The sequence below is a fragment of the Mus caroli genome, unplaced genomic scaffold (genome assembly GCF_978045245.1).
Source record: "Mus caroli unplaced genomic scaffold, Mus_caroli_1 scaffold_4, whole genome shotgun sequence".
In the NCBI taxonomy this organism is placed as follows: domain Eukaryota; kingdom Metazoa; phylum Chordata; class Mammalia; order Rodentia; family Muridae; genus Mus; species Mus caroli.
The window spans coordinates 65,246,172-65,264,515 of NW_028227259.1; the positions used below are offsets into that span (position 1 = coordinate 65,246,172).

An 18,344-nucleotide genomic window follows, 5' to 3' on the forward strand; every position below is an offset into this window, starting at 1 on the left:
TATTATATCACAGAAGGATTCTCTTTTCTGGTCTAATCTTTTTCATGTTCTGTATGCATCTTGCATGTTTTCAGACACCTAGTATTCCTTTTTTAAGTTAGAGAAATTTTCTTCTAATTTTTGTTGAAAATTTGTTCTTGGCCTTTGAGCTGGGACTCTTCCTCCTCTTCCTCCTCTTCCTCCTCCTCTTTCTTCAGCTATTCCTATTCTTAGGCATGGTCTTTTCATAGTGTTCCAAATTTTCTGGATGTTTTTGTCATGAACTTTTTAGATTTTGCATTTTATTTGACGAATATATTGATTTCTGCTATTGTGTCTGTCTTAGTCAGGGTTTCTATTCCAGCACAAACATCATGACCAAGAAGCAAATTGGGGAGGAAAGGGTTTACTTAGCTTATACTTCCATACTGCTGTTCATCACAAAAGGAAGTCAGGACTGGAACTCAAGCAGGTCAGAAAGCAGGAGCTGATGCAGAGGCCATGGAAGGATGTTCTTTACTGGCTTGCTTCCCCTGGCTTGCTCAGCCTGCTCTCTTATAGAACCCAAGACTACTAGCCCAGAGATGGTCCCACCCACAAGGGGCCTTTCCCCCTTGATTACTAATTGAAAAAATGCCTTACAGTTGGATCTCATGGAGGCATTTCCTCAACTGAAGCGCCTTTCTCTGTGATAACTCCAGCTGTGTCAAGTTGACACAAACCTATCTAGTACAGTATCTTTTACACCTGAGACTCTCTCTTCTATCTTCTGTATTCTGTTGGTGGTGTTTAGGTCTGTAGTTTTTTTGTTCTCTTTCCTAGTTTTTCTTTCTCCAGGATTGCTTCAACTTGTGTTTTCTTTGTTGACTCTATTTCCCTTTTCAGGTCTTGGACAGTTTTATTCATATCCTACACCTGTTTGATTGCATTTTCCTGTATTTGTTTGTATTTATTTCCTTCCCCTTTTAATGTCTCTACCTGTTTGAAAGTATTCTGTTGTATTTCTTCAAGGGATTTACTCATGTCCTATTTAAATCTCTCTGTCATCTTTATAAGAGTGGATTTAAGATCATCTTCTTGTGCTTCAGTTTCATTAAGATATCCAGGGTTTATTGTAGCAGGATATCTGGGCTCTGGTGATGCCATATTGCCCTGGATCTTGTTGAGTGTGTTAATATGCTGTCCTTTAGGCACCTGTTTTTCCCTGGTGTTGGTTGGATGATTCTGATGGCAGTAGGACCTCTCAGGAAGGGGGGGTAGGGGGGACGCCTCTCAGAAAGTTTGTGTGTGTGTGTGTGTGTCGGGAGGGTGCTGTGAGCCAGACAATGGAAGTGAGAGTGCACTACTATCTTGGCTGTGCCTCAGGCAGACCCCATTCTGAAGTCTGTGTCACAGGCATACCCTACTCTGCAGGCTGTGTCTTGGTCATACCCAGCTTTGGTGTCATGCAGATGATCCAAATAGTATGGTGGTCAGGCAGGGTTCCACGCTGCTTAGTTTTGGGGCCTCTGAAGGTTTCCATGAGTAGACAAGGTACTGTTGGCATCTCACAAGGCTCCTCTGGACCAAGGAGCCAGGCCAGAGTTAGACAACTTTTCCCTGTTTTAACTCAAAAGAGAACAGAAAAGAAGCATAATTGTAATAGCTCACTCACAAACATTTTATATAAACTTTGAATTATGTCAGCTTTTTTATTATTTCCATTGTTATGTGAGAAGAACTAAAGTAAATATAATCTTGTTTTTTACCTTAGTGCTTATAATATGATCTAAGAATAATTACATGGTAATTCATGTTTTTTACTATTTTGTTGTTTATACTTTAGATTATTTCTAAAATAAACATGTGCGCACACACACATACACACACACACACAAACACACACACACACAGATGTGTATCTTAAAATATTTTGTTCAGTTATGTACTTTTACATAAACTATTTTCTTTCCAGTCAAGAATGTACAGAGAAACAAAGATATGTTCTCTAAAATTATTTTAGGGGCATATCAATACTTGCAACTTCTGACTGTATTGTGCCTATGTGTGTTTGGGTGTCTATAGATGGACATGGAGATATTTTTCTTTCTTCTTCGTTTAGATCCAGCCAGTTGACCCTTCTCTAGTGTCATATTTAAAAGCACATCAAGATCCTTCCTATTCAGTAATGTCCACCAGTCCACTGATCTGCATCCAGCATCCATCAACTCATCCCTTTCAGAAGCCAGTCACTGTGTTTCTCCCTTGTTCTCCTCTCCCTGAAAAGAAGAACCCTGAGTCTGAGAAAGATCACAGGAGACCAGAGAGTGCAACAGTGCACAGGAGCCTGCCAATACCCTCCTACTTCAACAGGTGAGTTGGAGACATTACTATTGCTAACTGACTTGGTGAGAGAAAAGGAACCTTCTATGATTAACCACAATCAGGTGGTTTGAATTTAAACATCACTAATAGTATGAAGTATGCTTGTATTGTTGACCCACAATAGGAAAGAGTTTGGTTCTAATGGACCCGAAAATGTGCCATGTGAAAAATGGTGATTTCTAGTAATATAGATATAAGAGTAATGCTTTCAGCCAGGCAGTGGTGGCGCATGCCTTTAATCACAGCACTTGGGAGGCAGAGGCAGAGGCAGGCAGATTTCTGAGTTCGAGAACAGCATGGTCCACAGCGTGAGTTCCAGGACAGCCAGGACTACACAGAGAAACCCTGTCTCAAAATAAATAAATAAATAAATAAATAAATAAATAAATAAATAAATAAATAACAAAAAATAATAATGCTTTACAGAATATATGATATTGTTAATTATGAGGATGCAAAATAGTACTTACAATTTCTTCACTCAATGTAAGAAAAGGATTAATTTGATTTTTAAAAATAAAAATAATTCTCATTTACCTATATGTGGATCCCTTCTCTTTGTTTTGAGAAATAAGGCTTGAGTCCTACATACTGTTAGCTGAGAGGTTATTCTGCAGCAGGGTTATTTTGTATATATTTGCTTGTTCTGTCATTTTATCCATGTGAAGACTTGAGCACAGTGCCATTAAGAACCTCTATATGTCTCCTAACATGTGAATGATGCAGTACTGACCTGAGCTCAGACATTTCCTCTCCATTGAGTAGCTAACATTTGTCGGGGTAAAGGGTGAAATCCTCTTTCCTAACATGCTTGCAATGTAAGAAACTTGGAGCAACACTATGCAGATTTGTGGCTGGGGAAAGAAATCAAGATTCTTTACTACAAAATTAATGATAGAGATTCTGGACATAGACATGATCTGGGTGTGCACAACTTTGCTACTTGATGTCACCACCTTAGCCAGTTTCTAACCCATTTTCACACTTCTTCTTTACATATTTCCATCATCATATGTCTATTCCAATCTGCCATATAATTTCTTCACATTCCAGCTCAAAATACCTCAAATGATAAAAAATACTATGACCTCTAAAATTATACTTTAAGACAATATTTGAATCATTGTTTTTAATTTTTTCTCCTCAATGTTCGTGTTTGCGTTTGTCACTTATTAAAAGTTCCTAGATTCCTGATAGTCTCTTGCTGCCTATTAATTTTTGTATCACTGTCTTTGCTTTTTAAAAAATTTTACACATATTTATTTTCATTTTTTGTTTACCAATTCTAATATTCTTAGTCTCAAGAGTTCCTGCTTGTAGCTATTGCTTCTGTTAGGTGTGATTCATGGCTCTATTTCTATATTTGGGAACTTTAAATGCCTGCATGTGTACTATATGATTTCTGATGGCATGAAATGGAGCTGATTTCCTCAGATGATGTTTAGTTCTGTCTCTGTTGAGATCCAGCTGCTACTTCCAAGGGACTGCTCTCAACGGTCTCAATATGCTAAGCCTTCATTTTCACTTTTCCAGGATGACTGTGATTCTAAGGATGGTCAGCTTCATAGACTACTTGATTATGACTTACTTCTTCTAGCTCCTGTTTCTTGGTTATTGGACAGGCATATTTACCCACATGGAAACTCCATTCTGATTGTTCCTTCTGCTGTAACTCTGACCTTACCTTTTTATTTTTATTTTTATTTTTATTTTTATTTTTTTTAATGAAAGCTTTGGAAAATTCTTTTCAGATTCCCATGCTTATGCAAGCCAAAATATTATATAAAATCATATTTATTATCATCTAACTGTTTTACTTTGTGGAGAAAAGGCCCTCAGGTTATTCATTTCCAACTTATTTACCATTCTGTGTTTTATATATTAAATATATACTGTTTTTAGAGAATCAACTGAAGAAAGAGATACGAATGTTATAGATGGTAACATCACACATGATGTATTGTTCCTAGATGCTAGTACTGTCTGGTCCATACAGGAAAGACCAATATATATCAGCATAATAACAGTTTCAATAAAACACTGGTTCAGAGAACTATACAACAAATAAAATATTTCCCATTTGTCAAACTTGACGCTTTCCCTTTGAGAAGTCTTAAAATGTATTATATACTTCTGTATTCAAGAATGTTAAGTTGCTGACGTGTTATAAGTCCTGTTTTAGAAAAGCAAGAGGAAGCCCTCTTGAATATTTCCCAGCAATATATCTTTCTACCCATGGACAAAAGTATTTAAGTGCCAAAAGCGATTTTTTTTCTTCCTTCCTTCCTTCCTTCCTTCCTTCCTTCCTTCCTTCCTTCCTTCCATTTTTCTTTCTTTTATTTTTCATTTATTATCACGGAAAATTCCTTGAATTCCTTTTATGTGGCATTAAGGGAATTATGGACAGGTAGCAAAGGCACAACTATTGGTTGCTGTTAGATCTGTCAATGCAGCCTGGATGGATATTTATCATCCTTTCTCCCTGGAAGATTATCTGAGGGGAGTTAATGTACAGTTCTTAAGATCATCTTTTCTGTCCAGTCGGACTCAGTAGGAGATTTCCATGTTTGTCAGTGGAACTTCTCTAAGGAAACTTTAACCTAAGTGGAATAACTCTATCTCCCGAATACATGGCTGTTTGACATTAGAAGAGATTTGGACTCTAGAAATAGAAGAGCAATTTGTTGGTTTGTTCACATTTTAATATATACAGTAATTTTTTTTTGTGCTTAGAAATAGGTGCTCACTAGTAATATAGAAAAAGAAAGTAATGATGCCAGGAAAATTGTTATGTACACATAATATTTGTCTTCCATATATAGGTCTTCCTCTTTTACTATTTGCTCCATTAACAAACATGCATTATTAAATGTTTCATTTTATACTTGGGAAGGTGAATTTATGTATCTCTTACTTTCCCCAAAAGAGTCTTAATAAATGTTATCTCATTTGTATATTCCCTGGCATTGGACTTTGTTGCCTTCAGAATGGATAGAGATATATTCAAAATAGAAACCAGAGCCTTCTGAATGGAAATTGATTGGACTCGTCACCCTTCTTTTTCTATGAAGTACATTATGTACTTCATAAATAAGAAACATTTTCTTCCTTCCTTCCTTCCTTCCTTCCTTCCTTCCTTCCTTCCTTCCTTCCTTCCTTCCTCCCCTCCTTTCTGAATTTGACAATCTAAACCTGCTGAATGGGCGAAACAAACAAAACAAAACCAGACACAAAGAAGGAAATTTGAACATGTGTGACCTATGCTGATCAGTAACACCATATAGACGGAAATACATGGCAATTCTAGCACTGTTTGTATTTCCACATTTGAAAAAAAATTTTTGTTAGTGCTTAAGGTGCAGTGTCTCTGTGAGCACAATCTCAAGATACAGAAACTGACTTAAATATGAGCTTAACATTGAAGAGTATGCCGATATTTTCAGCAATTACTTTTGGAACAGTGGCATGAGCTGTTGGATGTGCTAATATTGACAGTTTATGTAAGACCCTCAGCTGTCACAAGTAGACACACATCCAAGACACACAGTAGATTAGGTAATGGAGTCTGTGATGAGTGTAATTGGGACTAAGAACAATGTCATTTAAGCAAGACTTCTAAAAGTTTATGACTTGATAATTTTAGCAAGATAGTTGAACCAAGAAAAATACTTTTCTCTGAATGGTTCAGCAGATAAGGACAGTGACTCTTCTTCCTGAGGGCCCAGGTTCAATTCTAATTCTCAGCTCCCACTTGGCATCTCACAACTGTCTGTAACTCCTAGGTCTGACATTTTCACACAGTAACACATACATGCAAAAAACCACTGCATATAAAATAGGAAAAAAAATCATTTGAGTTGAAACCCCAAGGTGATTATATTGGTAACAAACATTATACTTGTACAAACATTATACATTGTACAAAATTTGACCCAGTAAAGAGTCACCAATTTAAAAAAACAAAAACAAACAAAAAAAAACTATGTAGAGAACAGACTACTGGAAATCAGTATGCTATATAGCCTAGCTAGTATGACTATGTATATCTTCCCTGTCCATTAACTTTCTGTCTTAGGGTTTTTATTGTTGAGATGTCCACTGTGAACAAATCAACTAGGGAAGGAAAGGGTATATCTGGCTTATACTTCTACATCACTGTTCATCATTAATGAAGGAAGTCTGGGCAGGAGCTGAAATAGAGACCATGTAGGAATGCCTGATCAGCCTGATTTTTATACAACCCAGGACCATGTACAGAAGGGTGGCACCACTCAAAGTGGCCTGTCCCACATGAACCATGATTCAAGAAAATGCTTTACAGACTTTCCTACAGACAATATGATGAAGCAAATTTCACAACTGAATGAACCATTCTCTTCCTGGGTAACTGTGACATGTATTAAGCTGACAAAAAGCAGGGAGGGAGCACTTCTGTTTGAAACCAGGTCCATCGTCAGCATACATAATTTATAAGCTGAATTGGCTTTGAGTGAAGAAATGCTATGTAAAAACGAGTACTTTAATATAAATTAGTTTTCTGAGAAAAGCTTAATCCTAAGATGTTAAAGACATTCACATTTAAAGTCCTATGTATTATGTATATCACAAAAGGAATGTTCTGAAAGTAAAATGTGCTATGAGAATTTGATGATGTAATTGCTTGAAGCACATTTTTTTTCCTTAGAGATCAATAGCATATTTATTTTAGTGAGCATCATCAAAGAATCTGGTGCTATTTGGGGAGGAAATGAACATTTTTTTAAATAAACAATTTCTATAAAGAAGTACTATATTGCCTTCTGGTTTCCGTCTGATCCCATTCCACCATGCTCTATACCCAAATACTGCCAGGAGAGAGCTGGTCTCCCAGGAGTGTGGACATGCCTGTGAGCACAGGTAAGGCCACTACTTCTGCTCCAAAGGACCCTCCCAGAACCCTCAGGAAACAGGAGCAGCCTGGGACAGGATCCTTCTGATTTCCATCTGCACTCTGGAGCTGACCCTGTGCCACAGCTCTCCATACCCCAAATTCCTCCTGGAGAGAACAGGTCTCCCAGGAGTACTCAGGTGCAGAAGATATCATAGAAAACATTGACACAACAGTCAAAGAAAATACAAAAGGCAAAAGCTCCTAACCCAAAACATCCAGGAAATCCAGGACACAATGAGCAGACCAAACCTAAGGATAATAGGAATAGAAGAGGATGAAGATTCCCAACTTAACAGTGTCAGCAAAAATCTTTACCAGAATTACAAAAGAAAACTCCTTAACCTAAAGAAAGAGATGCCTCTAAACATACAAGTAGCCTACAGAACTCCAAATAGATTGGACCAGAAAAAAAAAATTCTTCCTATCACATAATAATTAAGACACCAAATGCACAAAGCAAAGAAAGAATATTAAAAGCAGTAAGGGAAAATGGTCAAGTAACATATAAATCAGACCTATGAGAATTACACCAGATCTCACCAGAGCCTATGAAAACTAGAAGATTCTGGGTAGATCTCATACAGATCCTAAGAGAACACAAATGCCAGCCCAGGCAAAACTCTCAATTACCATAGGTGGAGAAACAATGAAATCCCATGACAAAAACAAATTTACACAACATCTCTCCAAAAATCCAGCCCTACAAAGGATAACAGATGGAAAATGCCAACACAAGGAGGGAAACTACACCATAGAAAAAACAAGAAAATAATCTTCTTTCAACAAACCCAAAAGCAAGTAGCCACACAAACATAAAAATAACAGGAAGCAACAATCACCATTCCTAAATATCTCTTAACATCAATGGACTCAATTCTCCAATACAAAGACGTAAACTAACAGATTGGATGCTTAAACGGGACCCAGCATTTTGCTGCATACAGGAAATGCACCTTAGTGTCAAAGACAGATACTATCTCAGAGTAAAGGGCTGGAAAACAATTTTCCAAGCAAATAGTCCCAAGAAACAAGCTGGAGTAGCCATTATAAGAACTAATAAAATCAATTTTCAACCGAAGGTTATCAGAAAGGATAAGGAAGGTTACTTCATACTCATCAAAGGAAAAATCTACCAAGAAGAACTCTCAATTCTGATCATCTATACTCCAAATGCAAGGGTACCCACATATATAAAAGGAATTTTACCAAAGCTCCAAGCACACATTGCACCTCACACAATAAGAGTGGGAGACTTCAACAGCCCACTTTAATTAGCGGACAGATCATGGGAACACAAACTAAATACAGACACAGTGAAACTAACAGAAGTTATGGACCAAATGGTTTCAATAGATATGTATAGAACACTTCATTCAAAAACAATATAACTCCTTCACAACACCTTATGAAATTGATCCATTCTTATCTCTCTGTACAAAGCTCAAGACCAAGTGGATGAAGGACTTCCACATAAAACCAGATACGCTGAATTTAATAGAAGAGAAAGTGGGCAAAGCCTCAAACACATGTGCACAGGGGAAATTTTCCTAAACAGAACACCAATGTCTTATGTTCTAAGATAAAAAAAATCAACAAATGGGACTTCATAAAATTGCAAAGTTTCTGTAAAGAAAAGGACACTGTCAGCAGAAAAAACAAACATTAACATCAGATTTGGAAAATATCTTTACCAATCCGAAAGAGGGCTAATACCCAATATATACAAAGAACTCAAGAAGTTAGACTCCAGAGAACCAAATAACCCTATTAAAATATGAGGAACACACTTCTTTGGTGTTCGTTCTTCTTGAGTTTCATGTGTTTTGCAACTTGTATCTTGGGTATTCTAAGTTTCTGGGCTAATATCCACTTATCAGTGAGTACATATTGTGTGAGTTCCTTTGTGATTGGGTTACCTCACTCAGAATGATACGCTCCAGGTCCATCCATTTGCCTAGGAATTTCATAAATTCATTCTTTTTAAGAGCTAAATAGTACTCCATTGTGTAAATGTACCACATTTTCTGTATCCATTCCTCTGTTGAGGGGCATCTGGGTTCTTTCCAGCTTCTAGTTATTATAAATAAGGTTGATATGAACATAGTGGAGCATGTGTCCTTACTTTGCCCCTTCTTAGAATTGGGAACAAAACACCCATGGAAGGAGTTACAGAGACAAAGTTTGGAGCTGAGACAAAAGGATGGACCATCTAGAGACTGCCCCACCAGGGGATCCATCCCATAATCAGCCTCCAAATGCAGACACCATTGCATATGCCAGCAAGATTTTGCTGAAAGGACCCTGATATAGCTGTCTCTTGTGAGGCTATGCCGGTGCCTGGCAAACACAGAAGTGGATGCTCATAGTCAGCTATTGGATGGAACACAAGGCCCCCAATGAAGGACCTAGAGAAAGTACACAAGGAGCTAAAGGGATCTGCAACCCTATTGGAGGAACAACAATATGAACTAACCAGTACACCCAGAGCTCTGTCTCTAGCTGCATATGTAGCAGAAGATGGCCTAGTCCGCCATCATTGGGAAGAGAGACCCCTTGGTCTTGCAAACTTTACATGCCTCAGTACAGGGGAACACCAGGGCCAAGAAGTGGGAGTGGGTGGGTAGGGGAGTTGGGCGGGGAGGGTATGGGGGACTTTTGGGATAGCATTTGAAATGTAAAATAAGAAAATACCTAATTAAAAAAATGAAAGAAAAAATGCAAAAAAAAAAAAGAACTCAAAAAACAAAAACAAACCAAACCAACCAACCAAACAAACAAACAAAAAAAACGAGGAACAGAAATAAACCGAGAATTCTCAACTGAGGAAACTTGAATGGCTGAAGAGCACCTAAAGAAATATGGAACATCCTTAGTTATCAGGGAAATGCAAAACAAAACAACACTGAAATTCCACCTCACACCAGTCAGAATGGCTAAGATCAAAAACTTCGGTGACAGCAGATGCTAGTGAGGATGCAGAGAAAGAGGAACACTCCTCCATTGCTGGTGAGATTGCAAGCTGGTACAATTACTTTAGAAATCAGTCTGGTGGTTTCTCAGAAAACTGGATATAGTACTACCTGAGGATCCAGCTATACCACTCCTGGACATAGACCCAGAAGATGCTCCAACATATAATAAGGATACATGCTCCTTTATGTTCATAGTAGTCATATTTATAATAGCCAGAGGCTGGAAACAACCCAGATGTACCTTATCAGAGGAATGGATACAGAAAATGTAGTACATTTACATAATGAAATACTACTCAGCTATTAAAAACAATGACTTCATGAACTTCACAGCCACATGAATGGAACTTGAAAATATCATGCTGAATGAGGTAACTCAGTCACAAAAGAACACACGTGGTGTGTACTCACTGGTAATTGGATATTAGTCCAAAAATTCAGAATACCCAAGATCCAATTCACAGATCATATGAAGCATAAGAAAAGAAACACCGAAGTGTGGATGCTTCAATGCTTCTTAGAAGAGGGAACAAAATACTCACAGGAGGAAATATGGAGACAATGTTCGGAGCAGAGATCGAAGAAAAGGCCATCCAGAGATTTCCGCACCTTGGGATCCATCCCATATACAGTCATCAAGCCTACTTGGAAGCTATTGTGGATGCTGGGAAATGTTTGCTGACAGGATCCTGACATGGCTGTCTCATGAAAGGCTCTTCCAGAACCTGACAAATACAGAGAGGATGCTTGCAGCCAACCATTGGACTGAGCGTGGGGTCCCAGATGGAAGAGTTGGAGAAGGGACTGAAGGAGCTGAGGGGATTTGCAGACCCATGGAGGGAGCAAAAGTGTCAAACAGTCAGACTCCCTGGAGCTCCCTGGGACTGGATCACCAACCAAAGCGTACACATGGAGGGACCCATGGCTCTGCCTGCAAGTGTGACAGAGGTTGGCCTTGTTGGACATCAGTGGGAGGAGGCCCTTGGGCCTGATAGTGTTCGATGCCCCAGGAGAGGAGAATGCCAGGGCAGGAAGATGGGTTTGGGTGGCTGAGTTCAAAAGCACTCTCATAGAGGCAGGGGGCATACGATAGGAGGTTTCAGAAGGGGAGACCTAGAAAGGGGAAACATTTGAACTGTACATAAAGAAAATATCCAATAAAAATGAAAAATTAAAAATAACACAAGCTATTAATTACATGTAAATAATTATCCTTTAAAGTATGCATTGGAATTCAAACTGTGAGCAATAGTACTTAGTAAAGCTTCAAAAAAATCAAATAAAAAAAGATGTACTATATTTCTTTTATTTTAATTGTTTGTGTGTGCATGTGTGAGAGCCTGCATGCATGTAATCATGTGTGTGGAATAGGGTTTATGTGGAATATCTTCTTCAATCGTGCTTCACCTTATTAAAGTGACAAGGTCTCTCCTGAATGCAGATCAGATGAGTTCAACTCGTCTGCCTACATTTGTTTCAAGGATTTCTCATGTCCATATCCTAACCAGTGGGGTTACAAAAGGGCAGGCACACCTACCCACCTGGCATTTCAATCGTGCTAAGGGTTTGAACTCCTTTTCTCATGCTCCTCCATATCATATTAGATGAAGAGATTCCCAGCCTTGGTCTATCTTACTTTGTATAATTGTCATAACATCAAGATGTTGTCATTTTTAGATATTGACCAGCTACTACTCATTGCTGGGCAACATTATTTGTCAAAGTTCACTAATAGTGCATAAGCATGGCAAAGTCCAGTTAGAGTGCTCTTATTTCCAGGAGATATGGATATCTCATGAGATGATTGGACTTAAAGATAAGTTGTGTCAATTACTGTACATTCTGTTCGATAGTTCAGAACTTTTCTTCTTGTGTTTTGAGATGAACTCTTTATATAGTTCTTCTGGCACCTGCTCAGCCCATGCTGGCCTCACATTCTCAATTCTCCTCCTGTCTCAGTTTCACGTGTGCTAAAATTACAGGCACATGCCTTGATTATTAAGGATAATTTTTAGGTGACAGAAAAGCAAACAAAACCTCTTTAAGCAAAAAGTGCTGTAACTGTGTGTATGTATGTATGTATGTATGTATGTATGTATGTTTTATTTTCTTGAACTAGGAATAAAGCCTAGGGTGGGTTTATGTCTCTGATTTGTGTTCTTCCTTGCATCAATTATATTTGCTGGCATATTTTACCTAATCCAGATGCTATCCACTATGTCTTCATAAATCCGATTTTTAGAGGAAAGTAGGAATACTCCCTTCATTTATACACATAGATGCCTAGAACTGAACTTCCATTCCAAATCTGTCAGAAACTCATAACAGGACCCAGAAGGAATAACAGGACAGATCAGCCTATGTTAAATGAAAAGATAACAAACTCTCAAAACCAAAAGGGTTTATAACAAATTCTTCTACCTTACTTCATGACTATCAAAGGCTACTTCTCACTTCTTGTGTGTGTAGTTAGGAAACAAAACATTTTCTGGTTGCCATCATAGCTGTAGAGCAACTTCAGGTAGACCCAATAGCAATGGCTTTCATGACTTCAAAGTGACAAATCTCTCTTTCATTTCCAATTAATCATGGTCCCACTCAACTACAGTGGGAGAGACATGCAACCTCATTTTATACTCAGAACAAAGGGTTAGCCACTGTTTTAGGTGCCACTGCTCATGGATGCCAGATGCATATTTGGCTGAGTTAAATTATTGTCTGTCTTGAGTTGTGGAGTATGGGTTTCCCTGACATGTCACAACCTCACAGAAAACATTGGCAGAAAAAAGTGAATAGTTACTACCATGGATGGGGTCAGGGAGGATCAACATTATATTTAGAGAAGTTGAATTTTAGTAAATGACCAATATTATGATTCAGTGTGAGTATATCTTCCTGTCTAAATTGCTTTCTAACTTCAGGATTAAAATTTTTACCACATCTGTAACTATAACTTAACATTTAAAAGCTAATTTTCTTAAATCATGCTTTTATTCTCCCCGATTCCATGAAATACCAATAGAAGTTTTCCAAAATAATACTTTAGGTTTAGATAAACTCTATCTAACCCTTCTCCCATCACTCACAAAACATAACACAAATGCATGGATATGAAAAGAAAATGAGAGTGAGACAGACAGAGAGACAGAGAGACAGAGATAGAGAGAGACAGAGAAAGAGACAGAGCTAGATCTTGATTCCCTAGTAGGTAGATCATTTCTGTACCCTAGCAAGTCGCAGGATGTTTTTCCCAAAAGATGTTCAGTATCAAAGGCATTTTGCTCTTGGTTGTGAAGAACAGATGCTACTTAAATGAATCCAAGAAGAAAGCTCACTGAAATACCTCAAATTTAGTCTCCGAAGACTTCATTATCTCTTTCACATTGATTTTTTTCTTTCCCACTTTAAATCTAGATTTTCCTCTTAACTAAGCACACCCTTAATTAATTTCCATAGTCTAAAGCTTTACAAGCAAACAAAAGAGATAAGTCAGTCTTTGAACTCCTACATAACCAAATTCCAAAGAAAATTCCAAAGAATGGAGACCATACTGGTGGGTTCTTAGAAACTCTTCTGTGGAATGAGCTTTAGTAGGCAAACAGCAGTATCACATGGTATATACAGCTCCCAGACTTTGGATTGGACATATAAGCAGGAAAACACAGCATATTTGTTATCTTTTGCCATAAGAATTGGTATGGAAATACTGATACTACTCACACTCTCAATGAATCCTCACACTGTTAACAGACTTAATTCTATAATAAAGGTAATATTATTTTAATGTGATAATCAGTGAAATTGAGATATATAGTAATAAAACACCTAATGCATGGTCACTTGTTTATAAGAGGCAGAAACAGTAAGGAGATAAGATGGTGTTGGTTATAGCTCTACCTAACATTCTGCACCATCTTTCAGGAGTATCCTTAAGGCATCTTTGTATTCATTATGCTTCTGAGTGTTCATTTAAACTTCTTTTTGTCAGGAGTAAAATGTACTTAATTCTTGAAATCTATCCTATTGGTGTTTTTGCTCTGTAAATATCCTTGAGTACTGTTATTGCTTCTAAATCACCTGTTCCATTTAGTACCACCCAGACCACCCCATGCTATAAACAGATATTACTATGATAGTTTGTAGATATTTCTAGAAGCAAAGGCTATAGTAATTTCATCTTTCTATTCTTGATATCAGGGATAATTAGTAATACATTATATAGATATTTATTAGCTTATATATATGATAGCTTATATATATATGATAAATTATTATTGGGTTAGTTATTTCATGAAAAGTTAAATGTGATATTTGCTATGCAAATTTTATCCACTTCTGTTTGATTTTATAGGTCCAAAAGTACATCTCTCAGAAAACCTGGTAACAATGCATGTGAAACTTTAAAATTACTAGGATTCAGGAGCAGAGACAGTTGTTGGTTTGGGATTGATGATGTTGTGGTGAGAACTGTCCAGAATGGCTTGGTATCATTTGAATTATGTGAACACTTAGAGAGGTAAGACCATAGGAAACAATCAGTGGTGATGTCTCTCTTTTACAGCAATGTAATTAATGTGTAGGAACAGAATCATAAGATTATATTTTTATTACTCAGATAGAAATATAAGCTGTTTTAAGGGTGTACTTAGAAATGCAAACCACAATTGACATGGTTCCTCTGATTGCAGGATTGCTCAGGATAGCTTAAGTAGGGCTTTCAAAACACCTTGCAACATCAGTTTATTTTTATAGGTTTCTCTTAACCCCAAAATAGTTTCAGAACAGCACCTTCATTTCTTAAATACTACAGGAGTGTAATTAACTGTTCTTATTATGCTCATCTCATAACTATTTGGATATAAACTGAATTTGTTATTTCAATTCCTTCACTTAATGTCCTCATTTCCATGTTCTCTAGACAGCCCATTAAAGGAGCATGTTGGACAGTTTAAGGGACATGAGATGTAGATACTCGTGAAGAAAGACAATCCCGTGTCTAAAGATAGGCTTCATTTCATAATGACAACCTTCACTCTATGATTTTCCTGAGTCAAATTCTGCACAAACACAGTGTGAGATGAGATGAGAGTGTGAATGAGGGAGGGAGGCCTCTTAGCAAAAAATCCCTTGAGCAAATTAAAGAAGCAGAAGGATCTAGGGAAGACAGTGGAAAAGCTGGTTTCTCTTGGATTTTCCCCAGCCTGGTGCCTCAGGGAAGCTATGGTATACCACAGTAGATGGCTTTGATGGTTCAACCTGGCAGTCCTTGTTTGTAGGAAGACTGCTCTGGATAAGCGAGTCTATTCACTGGAGAATGATCAAGGGTTAACTTGCCCAGTTCTGCAATCTAAGTCTGTATCAGTTTTGTGGAGTGTTGTAACAAAATGTCACAAATTGAGCTATTATCTTACAGTTCTAGAACACTCCTCATACAATGCATGTGCTCCTTTTTATTCCAAATACTCTTTGGAATAACACTAGTGATATTGAATTTGGGTCATCTAGTGACCTAAATTTATATACCTCTGTAGGGACATAAAAGGTAGTATGGGAGGATGGTGTTTAGGGTTGAACAAAATTTAACCCCAAACAAGATCCACTGTAAAATCTCTCATGTCACAGAATGGAGATGAATATTTCATTCCCACTTGTGTTTCATGAATGGATTTTTTGAGCATAGTTTGCTTGTGTTTTATTTTTTTCTCTTATTGTAAATTTTTTTTAATTAGGTATTTTCCTCATTTAAATTTCCAATGCTATCCCAAAAGTACCCCCTACCCTCCCCCCCGACTCCCCTACCCACCCACTCCCACTTTTGGGCCCTGGCGTTCCCCTGTACTGGGGCATATAAAGTTTGCAAGTCCAATGGGCCTCTCTTTCCAGTGATGGCCAACTAGGCCATCTTTTGATACATATGCAGCTAGAGTCAAGAGCTCCAGGGTACTGGTTAGTTCATAATGTTGTTCCACCTATAGGGTTGCAGATCCCTTTAGCTCCTTGGGTACTTTCTCTAGCTCCTCCATTGGGGGCCCTGTGATCCATCCACTAGCTGACTGTGAGCATCCACTTCTGTGTTTGCTAGGCTACGGCCTAGTCTCACAAGAGACAGCTATATCTGGATCCTTTCAGCAAAATCTTGCTAGTGTATGCAATGGTGTCAGCATTTGGAAGCTGATTATGGGATGAATCCCGGGATATGGCAGTCTCTAGATGGTATTTTGAAGCAACACTATTCTACAGCCATACTCTGTTCAATGCTGGAATCACGAAAATTATGAATCTTTGTAAGTGCATAGTCAAGCAAGGAGCATTCCCACACAAACCATTGGGGCATTCCCTGAAAACACCCAAGAGGGTCTGGTTGAAACTTATGGATCTAGGTTCATTTTCAGCAAACTTTTAGCATATGAAACAAACACCATATGAAATTATAACCAGTGTATATAAGCATACAGAAGCTGGTAAACAAAAATATATACCAGCATAGCAAAAATATAGCATCAAATATGTTTTTAAAATATATATCCATAGTGTTCATTTACCAGGAATTGAGTTTGCAGGTTATGGGTAAATTATTGACCGCTGATTCTGAAAGCTTAGGATGTTGCAGTAGATCTCTGTGTAAGCTTTATAAATACCATGTCATTGGTGAGGATGAATTTATTACATCTCCTTCAATCATAAACAACATTGCTTACTATTAGAGTTTCATAAGTCTAAAAATTTTAAATTTTGTAACATTTGTAGCAAAAATTAAAACAGATTTGTTTGGCTATATCAAACTGTTTCCCTTTTCTTTTCTTCTCTATTCTTTTCCTTTTTTTTTCTTTTCTTTCCTTTTCTAAGAATGGAGGGACCTATGAAGTTTAGAAGAGGGTGTGCGATTTCTTAGGGCTGAGGGTATTGGTGGTTTTGAGCAGCCTGACATTGGTGCTAAGGACCTAATTTGGGTCCTCAGCAAAGGAATCCTAACTATAGGAATATTTCAATGCACCCACATTTACATTTATTCTCTGAACATTTTCATTTAAAATTTGTATTAATTTATGTATTTCATATTGTTTGAGACAGGAACTTACAAGATAGCACTGGATATCCTGGAACTTTCTATTTAGACAAGGCTGGCCTGAAGTTCATGGCAATCTTCCTACCACTACCTCCTGAGTCCTAGAGTTATAGATTAAAACTAACCCATGTGAATTAATTTAATTTAATTTTGTAGTTGTTGTTAAAGTCCGAGACCCAAAGCACATTATTCTATGTTCACACACACCAGAATCACAATAATACTTTTACCTTCATACCCACAAGAAGTTCTTTAAGACCAACAACATAGCAGGAACAGTCCTCTTCTATGATTGCAGTGCCTTCTTCTAGATCCCTTCTGCATGGCACACTTATGTTGATGGAGTATTCCCTAAATTAATGATAAAAATACATTGTACTAAATACAAAAGACAGTAACACAGCTGTTTATTGTTATCATCAAGTATCATATAGTGAATATGTGCCATAATTTCATACAGTTGGCAGGGCAGTAGATTTCTCATACCAACATCACTTTAAATGTGTGGATTATATGCTTGTCCTGTGGTGAAGACTACAGCATTATATTCTTATAGGACCACCCACATATATGCTTTCAGTCACTCATTGAAATGCTATGGGGTGCATGATTCTATAATTAAAATATATGGGGCACATTCAGAGTTCAGCTGAGACAGGATGATTACTTTAAGGATATGTTTTAGAAGGAGATTTGGTAGTGCACACTTGTAAGCTCAGGTAGAAGGCTGAGGAAGGACTGTTGTGAGTTCAGGGGAGGCTGGGCTACACAGCAAGGAGAAACCACAAAACAATCACCAAAAGCACGTTTTGGAATTTAACTTGAGACTTAGGGAGAGATCTCAGTCAGTAAAGTCCCTGCCATACAAACAGAGGATCTCAGTTTAGTTCCCCAACATTCAAGAGCCTAAGCATGATGGTTAACATATGCAAGTCCAGTACTGAGAAAAGAGACAGGCAGATCTCTGGAACTCATTGTCCAGCTAGCCTAGGGAACACGATGAACTCTCTAGGTTCATTGAGACATTCTGTCT

General features: G+C 37.7%; 1 protein-coding gene across 1 annotated transcript in view; it reads left to right on the top strand.

Annotated features, from left to right (window-relative positions):
* Dthd1 (death domain containing 1) overlaps nucleotides 1-18,344 on the top strand; it is a 79,550-nt gene that overhangs the window by 13,414 nt on the left and 47,792 nt on the right. Inside the window, exons 5-6 of the mRNA XM_021163991.3 lie at nucleotides 2,081-2,331; nucleotides 14,597-14,761. Of these exons, the coding sequence (XP_021019650.2) occupies nucleotides 2,081-2,331; nucleotides 14,597-14,761 (416 nt within the window). The remainder of the gene's footprint in view (nucleotides 1-2,080; nucleotides 2,332-14,596; nucleotides 14,762-18,344) is intronic.